The sequence below is a fragment of the Argentina silus genome (assembly GCF_951799395.1).
Source record: "Argentina silus genome assembly, chromosome: 11".
NCBI lineage: Eukaryota > Metazoa > Chordata > Actinopteri > Argentiniformes > Argentinidae > Argentina > Argentina silus.
Genome location: NC_139665.1, coordinates 734,449 through 746,977, shown reverse-complemented (window position 1 = coordinate 746,977; position 12,529 = coordinate 734,449). Strand labels below are relative to the sequence as shown.

The 12,529-nt window shown below is 44.1% G+C and overlaps 1 protein-coding gene across 1 annotated transcript; it reads left to right on the top strand.

Moving 5' to 3' along the window:
* Nucleotides 1-7,723: 7,723 nt before the first annotated feature.
* Nucleotides 7,724-9,525, top strand: cart4 (cocaine- and amphetamine-regulated transcript 4; the record flags this gene model as incomplete). Its single annotated transcript, XM_083679926.1, has 3 exons — nt 7,724-7,870; nt 9,037-9,123; nt 9,418-9,525. 3 exons carry the CDS (start codon nt 7,724-7,726, stop codon nt 9,523-9,525), a joined length of 342 nt encoding a protein of 113 aa, XP_083536052.1.
* Between the last annotated feature and the right edge of the window lie 3,004 nt (nt 9,526-12,529).

Genomic DNA, 12,529 nt, shown 5'->3' with positions numbered 1-12,529 from the left:
TCTCCCCTGGAAACAAGGGAGGCTGGTGGAGGTGGAAATCGGAGGACGGGCTCATTGTAATGCATGGAATGGAATGAGGAATGATATCAAGCACAACATGTTTGATACCGTTCCTCATTCCATTCCATCCATTACAATGAGCCCGTCCTCCGATTTCCACCTCCACCAGCCTCCCCTGTTCCACACGCGTCTCATTCCCAGTCCACTCCTCACCTGCGTGTCCCATCTCCTCCCCTGTGACGTGGAGCAGCACAGACATGAGCTGCCAGCGTCCAGCGTTATTAAGGCCCTGCTGTGTGTTGACTGTGACCCACACACACACTTCATACACTGCATGGCACTTCTGAATCACCAGCCCCCCTCAGCAGACTACAGTCAGAATGGGATTTGTTTTGGGGGGCTTGATTTAGCTTCCCTGTCACAATGGAACCAATAAAACAGAATCAAATGTGCTAATCCGGCTCCACCTGGTGAGATGGGCAAACTAAATCAAGCTCACCGAAAGTCATTGGAAGTAAACAAATCCTATTTGAAGGTTTGTCTGGTGTGGTGGATGACCCTCTGCAGTGCACCCTTTACCATTATGCTTTATGTGTTTTATAAATGTTTTATAAATGTTTTATAGACAGTGTATAAATGAACTCTTCTGAGGTGGTCCTCCTGACAGCCTGAATGCACACAAGGTTTGTCATAAGTGATGAAGGGGTTTTATCAGTGCAATGTATGCATTTATACATATTGTTTAAATTAGTTACTTTTTTTTTTTTTTTTTTTAATAATTTTTGTTATTATGGTTATCATGTTGATGTGCCTTTAACTTTTTATTTGGAATAATGACGTTATTTATATGGAATAATGAATTTGAGTGCTGTCAGAATTAAACAAGTGTTGCAGAGTCAAATCACAGTAGGGTATCATACGCTGTATTGTGATGTTTTTTTTATTAAATGTAGAGGGAACTGCAAAACACTGATGAGTTGAACATGAATGCACCGTCCGTGAGAGGAGAGAGAACGGTTGGAAGGAGATTCAGGGTTTACAGGGTATTGGTTGGTGATTTGTGAAATGACAGGTAACAATTGATGTACTAGTTTATTTATCAGGTACCATATTTGATGGTGATCTGATATGATCTGACATCACAATATATATATTTTATGAATTAATAATAGAAAAGCAAAGAAGACAAACCAAGTTAATATAAAAGCCGAAGAACCCTTTCTAGGTAACACCTTTTTTCTAAGAGTGTATGAAACATGTTGAAATAATCCCTCTCTTTCCCGCGGCTCTAAACAACCATTTAAAACCCAGAACAGCAGAACAATGTGAGACCCCAGCATGTTGTCAGAGAAACCCCTCTCTTTTTAAACATGTTCACACCAGGGGAGGCTAGTGGAGGTAGAAATCGGAGGACGGGCTCATTGTAACGCATGGAACGGAATGTGAATGGTATCAAACACGTGTGACTGATACCATTCCTCATTCCTTTCCCTGCATTACAATGAGCCCGTCCTCCGATGTCTACCTCCACCAGCCTCCCCTGGCTCATCCATCCATCCATCCATCCATCCAGTGGCTGCCAATCTTGTGAAATCAGATAATTAAGAAACAAAAAAAGCAATCGTAAATGTCAGGCTATTGTGGCACCCTGCGTCAGCTCATCTCCCTCTGGAGTCTGGTAACATATTCCTGCCGCCTCCCGGAGGAGCGGGCGCGTCGGCGGGTCAGCCCGGCGAGACAAAGGGAGGTGTCAGAACGCGTTTAAAACGGAACAACCGGTAAGGTCAGCAGAGCGGTACCGGGCCGGCGCTGATGAGAGACAGATAAGACCGTCAGTCTGAACGGGGTGTTTATCTGCTCCGTTCAGCCTGTATTCCCCTCCCAGTAATCTGAACATTTAGATAAGGCATCTCTGAATATTGTGTACGTATCTGTATCAACTCCATTGTATCACCCAAGTACCCATTGAGAAGGAGACCGAGCAAGTCCTCAGGGTTTAAGGTAAATCAGTCGTAATGATGCCAACCCCACTGCTGTGTGAGCGACACCAGGGCGCTGGGCAGCCAGGCTGAAGGGACGTGGTTCCTCCTATACGATCCCCACCTTGAGCTGCGCTTCTTACTTGTGTGTTTGATACCATTCCTCATTCCGTTCCATGCATCACAATGAGCCCGTCCTCCAATTTCTACCTCCACTAGCCTCTCCTGTTCTTACTGTACTCTCAAGCGCTGACCCATCCCTATTCAGGTGTGCAGGCATGAACAATATCGCCATATGAAAATATGTGAAGTTGATCATATTTAATCATAATTTGAGATTATTAGATGAACAATAACCTGATAATCAAGGGAGAAAGGGGAAAGAGGTGTCCCTCTGAGGTGTTTGACCTCTGACCCCTGACCACATCCCTGTGAGTTCCCAACCCACTGTACAGCGTACAGCCTGACCTTCCATGTTGAAAGCACTGATAATTATTATTATTATTATTATTATTATTATTATATATGTATAATATATTATGTTGTTTCTCTCAGTTCCAGGGGAGGCTGGTGGAGGTAGAAATCGGAGGACCGGCTCATTGTAACGCATAGAATGGAATGAGGAATGGTATCAAAGACATGTTCCATTCCATGCAGCGTTCTTGTCTAGGGTGAACACTATTGACAGTCTTCCAGACCTAAGAGCTGTGGAATCATCTATAAATATTAATAAACACTATTACTGATCCGCTTTAAAGACAAGACTCAGAGATGTGAAAAGAAATGGTTCTACCATTAGATAGATCTGCTTCTGTCTCATCAGCTTTCTCCCAAACACCTTGGCAGAGCTCACATGACATGGCTTGGCATAAATTAACATTTGTGGCATACAAATGCCACGACATTCAATGTGCAATACTGGACCAGATAATGTCATGTATATTCCTACATTTCCATGACATTTATAGAATACTTTCCACGGCCGGAACGGTATTATTTGAGGTACTGTCATTAGCTCCAGGTTCAGAATATGAAAAGAAATCCATTCCTCTTGTCTGAATGCAACAAGCATTAACACTGAATACTACTCAGACAATGGAGGCTTCATAGAGGGAGAGACTAGACAGACAGACAGACAGACAAAGACAGCTAAGCTGTCGTCTAGATTTCTAACAATGTTCTCTGACGTCCTATTGAGCCTTTTCATAACTCACAGTCAAAGCCCTTCCTTTATGAAAGACGTTTGGTCAAACAGAACCAAACCCAGGGATTCATGATATTAGTGCAGTGGACGTGTTTGATCTAGATTAATCAATGTTACATGGGAACAGACAGAAGCTTTGGGCCTCCCTGTCCTATGGGTTCGGGTTAGTCCTATGTTATGTCTGGGTTAGGGTTAGTCCTATGTTATGTCTGGGTTAGGGTTAGTCCCATGTTATGTCTGGGTTAGAGTTAGTCCTATGTTATGTCTGGGTTAGGGTTAGTCCTATGTTATGTCTGGGTTAGAGTTAGTCCTATGTTATGTCTGGGTTAGGGTTAGTCCTATGTTATATCTGGGTTAGGGTTAGTCCTATGTTATGTCTGGGTTAGGGTTAGCCCCATGTTATGTTTGTCAACCCAAACATAACTATGACATCTGAGAGCTGTACAGTATGATAGGGTATTAAATGCTGTAGGTAAAAGTGTATATTGATCGTTTTGTTGCCAACTTCACTTGTTGAGGTGAAAGAGGTCAGTAACCCCGAGGTTAGGGTTAGAGGTCAGTAACCCCGAGGTTAGGGTTAGAGGTCAGTAACCCCGAGGTTAGGGTTAGAGGTCAGTAACCCCGAGGTCACTGGATGAATCCCCAGATGTGAGCCAATGGTAGGAGGGTTGCTGAAATCACATCCTCCGTAAAGAAAACACGTCCTCTGATTTCTACCTCCACCAGCCTCCCCTGGTAGAAAAGTAGTCTCATAGGTAAATGTGGTTGAGAACAATCGTTGAAGTGCAAGGACCTGACAGAAGAGCTCCCTCCAGGGTTCACCTCCCTCCCTGCCTGTCAGGTCCAGGTGAGGCGCTGACGTCAGGCGGTACTTCTATCAGGATGGTTGTTCTCCTGCGTGTGTTCCACAAGGTTACACCGATGAGCCACTTGAGAAATCACCTGACATCCTGCAGACTGGGAGGCCTGCGGACTCCTGACCTCTGAATAATGCAGCGTTGTCCATCAGGAGGACACCACTCTTAACCACATAAACATGCATATAAACACAAACACACACACACGCACACACACACACACACACACACACACACGCACACACGCACGCATGCACACACACACACACACGTTTTCTCACTTTCGCAGTCCAAGGCATTGTCTACTTTGACAGTACCAAATGCTAATATATGACACGCCTAAGAATATATAACAGAATATATAACAGAATATATAACAGAATATATAACAGAATATATAACATGCATGTCAGCTGAGGCTGATTTTTAACCTCGATCCTGCTTATTATATACCACCCGCATTCACGTTGTAGTAGTTTAGATAAAGCTAATGTTGCTATGTTGTGGTAGTCAGATTACAGCCATTAAACATAGTCAGATTACAGCCATTAAACATAATCAGATTACAGCCATTAAACATAATCAGATTACAACCATTAAACATAGTCAGATTACAACCATTAGAAACCTGTTAGAAAGCTTTAACGTTACATATTGCACCTTTCAGAAGTCTGGTGCGGTGTGTCCCCAGAACCTGATCAGAACCCAACGGCCACAACCCCAATTTATCTCTTTAACTTCAGCAGCCAACTGGTGACGCAGTGGGTTTAACGAGCCATGAACGCAAAAAAGCAATTAAACCCTTCATATTGATCCATTCTCCTCAGCGGACGACCGTGTGTCTGATTTACAACTGTAATGATGACTGATGACCCTACGGAGGGTCAGGTCAGTGAAGAGCCTCCCTCATTGACACAAGCAGAGGAACCCAAAGTCCTCAATGATACAACTAGAGGTAAGAATATGTGTGTCCATGAGGCATGGATTCAGCCTGGCAGCAGAGGGGAGGCGGAGTCTCAGAGCCAGACACCCTCTGGACTCCTGTCGCCAATCTTCTCTCCATCTCTGCTCTGCATGTGGAAGAGGCTTGCTTGCCAGTTAACTAACAACCACTGTCGTCCCGGCTCACGAGCTGTGTCCACTAAGGCAAAGACAGGAACCTGTATGAAATAGGAACCTGTATGAAATAGGAATTTTACTCAAAAATACAGGTTTGGTATATTTAGGGTGTATCAGCCCACCATTGACATGGTCCCGAAATATCAATATTTTGATATCGAACTGATGCCAATTGTTGAGCCCTGTCTGGAATGAGTGAATGTTTTCATTAGGAACGCTTTCAGCTGACCTTTCAGCTGACCTTTCAATCAAACCACGGTGTCAGGTACTTGACTTGAGCCTAACCTGGTCCGTGTGTGTGTGTGTGTGTGTGTGTGTGTGTGTGTGTGTGTGTGTGTGTGTGTGTGTGTGTGTGTGTGTGTGTGTGTGTGTGCGTGCGTGCGTGCGTGTGTATGTGTGCGTGCGTGCGTGTGTGTGTATGTGTGCACACTTACGCGTGTGTGTTATACCAGAGCAATCAGGTGGAACTACGCTGATCTAATGATCTCAGATGACCGAAGCTCCAATTTAGTTTCAAGCTTTTGAAATGTTCTCTGTTCTGTACATCAGTGTCATCAACATGCTGTACCATGTGGCCACCTGCTGAGGTCCTAAAGGTCAGATAAGTGGTCCCAGCACAGCAGAGTGGCTCTTCTATGTGTTAATACCACATGTTGCCTTTCCCTCGCCCATCAGGCGTCCATCTTGGCTCAACTCTGTGTTGCGTCCTCAAAATGAAACAGGCAAAACATCTTGATTTTTGGCAGCTTTAATGGAGGCTTGGTTCAATACAAAAATTGTCTGAACAGGTTAGCACAGCCAAGAATTCAGAAACCTGTATGTAGGTTATCTTGTCTTTATTAACCTTGAGTGGTTAAGATTAGGGTTAGGTACGCATGAATTTTGAGTGCTTATGCTGGGTTAGGCATTAACTTCGAGTGGTTAGTGTATGGGTAAGTTGTCAGGGGAAAGTATTAGCAAACATTAGCATTAGCAACAATAATTAGTAAACAAAAACACTCAAAGCACTTTTGTAAAAAATAAATAAATAAAAGCGGGTGCGTTGCTGCCTCGAGTGGCAACACATGATATTGACAGCTCCAATAAACAATACAACAGACGGACACCTGGTTCCAACAGGTGTATCAAGACCCATGGACGGACCGTTGTGACAACTGTGGCCAGACAAACTCCTCGAACCCTCACCTAGCTGGTCATAGACCCTCACCTAGCTGGTCACAGACCCTCACCTAGCTGGTCACAGACCCTCACCTAGCTGGTCACAGACCCTCACCTAGCTGGTCACAGACCCTCACCTAGCTGGTGACAGACCCTCACCTAGCTGGTGACAGACCCTCACCTAGCTGGTCACAGACCCCTCACCTAGCTGGTGACAGATCCATCTGCTCTGAGTCACAGCGCAGAGAGGCGACAGCGTGTTTCACACTCTGCGGGAGACTGTCAGAGACGCACCCTCACAGCGTCTCTGATACAAGCTGTGCTGCGCTCACAGGCTTTTTCCGAGTTAATTTTCTTTATTTTTTATGCTTTTCTTTTTGTTGATCATAGTTGTTTACGAATCCGTTATTCCTGAAATACTTTTCACAGGCATATTTATTCATCCTAAATGTCTGTCATCACAGAAATATCATAACATGTCCATACATTGAAATCCGGCACCCTCAGATCCCAAAGAACGCAACATTCTCCTGGCAGCGTCGTGATAAAGGAAGATAGAAAGTAGAATTGGGGGGTAATGGAAAGATGCAGGAGAGACGTGTGATCGGCTCACCGCCTCGACCAGAGCCACAGACGTTTATAAACCCTGAATGTGCGTCAAGTTGCCTATAATTCTACTGTATGGGCCTTCTAAGTGGCCTTAACCTTTTCCCTAACCCTAGCTCCAGCCCTAACCCTAACCTTTTCCCTAACCCTAACTCCAGCCCTAACCCTAACTCCAGCCCTAACCCTAACCTTTTCCCTAACCCTATACCAGTCCCTAAAGTAGGTTAGCCCTATAGGTAGGCTAGCTTCTTTGTCCAACTATGTTCTGAATAACAGCAGGCTTTTGCACCTTTCTATGTTCCGTGTATTGTTGTGATAGAAGCTGCCCACGTTGAAGAAATGAAAGCAACATAAATCACGAGGCATTATTCAGACTGGGGCATCTTATCTGAGGAGCCACCGGAGAAATATTGTAATGCTCGATACTTTTGGACGTTAACTGCAAAACTTGACGTTGAAATATGGGTAGGCTCCGCCACTTTCACCCTGGTGGTTGAGTCTCTTGCCATGGCGTGAATGTGTAATCATCACCGACGAAGACACCGATTCTTTGAGGAAAACAAGGTCTCGGTAAGACGAAGGTGATGACGTTACTGGTGTGAAAACGGGAGCAGCGCCCGTCTGGCTCCGTATAAATAGAGAAAGTTTCCAAGCAACGAGAGTAGAAAGTGCAGCACACATGATTGCAGCTTAATCCAGCAGTACCTGCTCTTCAGACTAAAGACGCTGTAGAGGAGACTGTACTAAAGAAGCCAGTCGTTTCTAGGAGAAGTTCAACTCAACTCAGTATCTTCAGCACCATGGACATGGTCAGGGTCCGAGCGATGATCTACCTGGGCGTCTGTCTGTCCGTGTTCAGCGTCGTTTGTCAGGGGCAGATGTCACTCGAAAACCGCCTGTCCTCACAGGAGGAACAGTACTCACCGGGATATGGCACCAGAGGTCTGGTAAGCAACATACTTTTCATACGGTTCACTTTTTCTCTGTGTTTTTGATCACATTAAATACAATTTCGATTCAAATAAATCCCTGATGTAGCTTCTGTGGTTTCTCGTAATTGAAACATTAATTGCATAATAGATATCATGCGTTTTTTAAAGAGAAGTTTTTTAAGTTAGACATCCCAAATCAGTATTCATTAACTACAGTAATTAAATATATTGTAGCATTATTAAATATGTTCATCGTGATGACAATTTGAGTTGTAATCAATGTTATCAGCCTTTCAACGGTAGGCTAAGACCCCTGGAAAGCTTAGTTCCATGTTTATTTCGTTTTACGAAAATATGAAGTAAATATTCACTGTCAGTGAAGTGTGCATCACACACGACAGATTGTTTGGGCTGCAGTGTCCTGTCTCATAAATCTATCACCCATGCACGAGAAATGGACAACGTGTCTAGATATAAAAGAGTTCAAGCAACCAACAGAAACACACAAATGTACCATCTTTTCTGGGGAGCGCAGTGCTACACACCTTGATGAATTTCAACGGTTTCACTTGTCTGCCTTTTGCAGCCAAAGTTTCTCACTATTTCTGTCCTGGTGATAAGAAAATAACATAAACTCACATTTTAACATTTTTTCACACGCCACCCACAGCACAACACCATTCTATTCATTCTTACTATTTAAAGCAAAAAATAAAGTCGTGAATTATTTTAACTAATGTGAAAATGAAACGAACAGCATCTAAATAGCGGCGCTTGAATTTGTGTAGACTTTTTTTTCACTATCAACTTGCAAGTATTCTGTCTGGCATGAAGATTGATAAATTGGCCGAGGCTACTTTAACTTTATGTATTTTGCGTGGTGCCTCCCAGATCTCTGCTACTGCTGCTGCTGGATTTAGATTTCGTAAAATAAAATCAAACAATCAAATGAACTGATCTTGATGTCTCGTTGGAGCATCCATTAAAACACAGGACATATGGCTTCAACAGAGGCATTCTAGGCTACACATGTGTGGACGCAGCCTGCTTGTTGACCCATTTAAAACTGTTATTTCTTTCCCCCTCAAACTAATGACAAAAAATAGATATCGAGTTGATATAGTCTGGAGATTGGTGCTCAGTGTGATTGTTTCTGGTGATAATCCGTCATTTAATCTCAGGCTGATGCGCTGGAGGGATTTCTGGAGAGTGGGCAGGACAACCATGTCGGACATTCACTGGAGAAGAAAGCAAGTGTCATTCCACGGGTAAGTAGCCTCGGCCCGGCCTAGACATCACTCTGGTTCTGTGAGGAGGTTTGCATGGCTTTAAGTGATTTAGCCCAGAATGGCTTTACGTTGTTTAGTAGAATTAATCTATATTATTAATTAGGCCTATTCACTGATGACTGCTCTGACGAATGCAACAGGTTGCATTGGAGAACATTGTTTGTGTTATGTTGCGAACTGTTACTGGCACTTCGTCATTTTGCGAATGGTAAACATGATGATAACAAATGAAGGGGCACTTTCTGTGTGTAAACTCTTGTCTCACGTCTACAGTGCGACGTGGGGGAGCGATGCGCTATGAAGCACGGCCCGCGCATCGGGAGGCTATGCGACTGTCTGCGCGGCACCGCATGCAACACCTTCTTCCTGCGCTGTTACTGATGCGGCGCGGTCACGGATACCTCCGACAGTACCTACCTAACCCTAACCTAACCCTAACCCTAAACCCTAACCCCCCCCTCCCCCCTCAGACCAAACAACATGTACACAACCCAAACCCTGACCCCAACCCTAAACCCTAACCCTAAACCCTAACCCTAACCCTAACCCTAACCCTAACCCTAACCCTAACCTATCCCCCCAGACGAGACATGTACACAACCCAAACCCTAACCTAACCCTAACCCTAACCTAACCCTATTCCAACTTATCCCCCTCAGACGTTAAAACATGTAACCATTTTATGAGACCGGCTTGTGATGCACCTTGTCATGCACCTCGACCGATGCCATGTCTGCATGTATGAAATGTCTTGAGTTTGTTTGTCTTCTCAACTTTATTGAAGATGCATCTGTCGCCTATACATTGTTTAGGCCGATTTATTTTTGTTTAATAAAAACGATAAAGTTTCACGGACTTTCTTACATTGGTCTTATAACCGTTTTAATTGATAACTTAATAACACACATACTACTACCACACACACACACACAAACACACACACACAAACACACACACACACACACACACACACACACACACACACACACACACGCACACACACGGAGGTAGAAATCAGAGGATTAGGTCATTGTAATGCATGGAATGGAATAAGGAATGGTATCAAACACAATTAGCCAACCTCTTGCATTAGGCTACATCTAATGTTGTTTTAATAGGGTTAGGGTTTGATAGGGTTAGGGTTTGATAGGGTTAGGGTTAGGGTTTGATAGGGTTAGGGTTAGGGTTTGATAGGGTTAGGGTTTGATAGGTACCACAGTCCACAGTGGCACACGTGGAATGTGTCATGTCATATTAATATATGATTAATAAATTTGAATGGATTGGAAAATAGAGCAAGGTGACTGGGTGGCATTGTTGACTAGCCTGCCAAATGAAGTCACAGGAACTGGCCAACAGCCTCTGTGGAGGACACTGTGAGTGACCCTGACCTCTGGAGGCCTGGGCCTGTGAGTGACCCTGACCTCTGGAGGCCTGGGCCTGTGAGTGACCCTGACCTCTGGAGGCCTGCAGCCTGTGAGTGACCCTGACCTCTGGAGGCCTGCAGCCTTTTCAAACAGCAGGTCTTGATGTTCAGACAGCCACATTCTCCTCATAGGCAGGCAATGATCTCTACATGTGGTTTATCATACTTCTAGACACTGCTCTATTGGTCGGATCTTAACCAGTTCAAATTCAACAACAATGTAAAACCATGGCCTTGGTTATCATGTGACAGACATGTACCTATATATCATGGTCGGGTAAGTTAGCGTATTTCCGCATTAATCACGTCTCCATGGTGATAACGCCAAAATAAAGCTGGTCACGTGCTTCAATCATTGTGTAAACACTTGACGTCATGTACGTGGCCGTTAAATCCGTTTAACTGCCACGTGACGGAAACGATTAGGCCTACAGTGGGACACACTTCACACCGGGCCGCAGAGAGGAGAGGTGGGTTGGCGGGTGGGTAATATAAAGATTAATGGTCAGAAACTGGTCAATAACCCACTTAGTAACCGAGCAGGAAACCCGCCGGTTGACCTGACAACCGCTCAGCACCTTGGAGAGCGTCTGGAGCGGTGGGACTGTGTGCGTCGTGCCGCACCGCTGTGCCGCGCGGCAACATCAGAGGGAGCTGACGCCACTGCGCGTTTTTGTGGATATCGCGGCGCCATGCCAGACTTGACGGTGCCGTTTCTGTTGACATGTTGTGTTTTATGTGTCAACTTTCTTACGGCCGGTGTAGAGGCAAGCTTACCGGAGGTCCCGTCGTTGGAAACGGTAAACTCACGCGAGCCGGTGAGTTATCAGTGTTAAACAAATGTCATAATGCGATGTTCGTTAGACGTTTGACACAGACAGACCTTCTTGAAGTTCATTCAATTCAGTCTAAAATAAGTTTCCCTCTTCTGTTGTAGTTGGAGGTCGCGTTCCACGGTAACGGAAAGCTTCAAAACTCTCCTATTTTGAACAGAAACTTGAACCGCCTTCCTGGAGTTTGTCGCCGTCTCCGCAGGCGGAGGATCACCGTCCTGGTAGGTCTGGGTGGATTCTAATTGATTTCGTAATAGCTGACCAAAGTAGCCTAACATCTGGTGGTTCCCAAGTGATTGATGGATTGTTATTGTAATTTAGGCAAATATACTCACTTCTCTTTCAGTGCAACATGGGAAACTACTGTTCAGCGAAGGAGGGATCCCAAGGCCAAGTCTGCCGCTGTCCCAGGGGATCCAAGTGTAAACACTTCTTTCTCAAGAGTCTGTAGTGTCCACTCTGTAGGCTACTAGTCAATAGAGCTCTAGTTTGAAAAGAAACTTCATAGACAACTTAATATGTTCATAGAGAACCTTCATAGATAACTTAATATGTTGATAGAGAACCTGACACAGGCAAATACCGATGCTTCACTGTCGTACTATTTACATTGCTTGTCTAGCAAGGAGGTGCCATGAAATAGGGGGACTATGTAGCCTACACAAGTAGCCTATACTATGTAGCCTACACAAGTGGTTGTCATTTCTAAATGGTAAAACCTCTATGTACACAAATACCATCAAATAAAAGTTGAAATCTAAACTTTAACCTCATGGGAATTGTTTGATTAAATCTGCAATAAAATATTGTTTTCAGATTTTAATAAAGGCAAAATAGTAATCCCAACCTTAATATATTTTATCTGTCAAGGGATGTAACTCAATTTAAAACTGAAAGTTAGCAGCTACTGCAGCAACCAGGGAATGACTAGCTTTGAGAGCTAAGGAATGCTTCCCTGGTGTTCTGGGTCGTGGAGGCAAACAGTGTGCAGATGTTTTTGTATCTGTATCTTGTTTTAACATTTTAAAATAATTTGGTTTACAAATGAGGTTTAATTTAAAAGTATCTGCAGCCTGAATTTAGCTGAAAAGTCCAAAAGAAATAACAACACAACCACATGTTATTT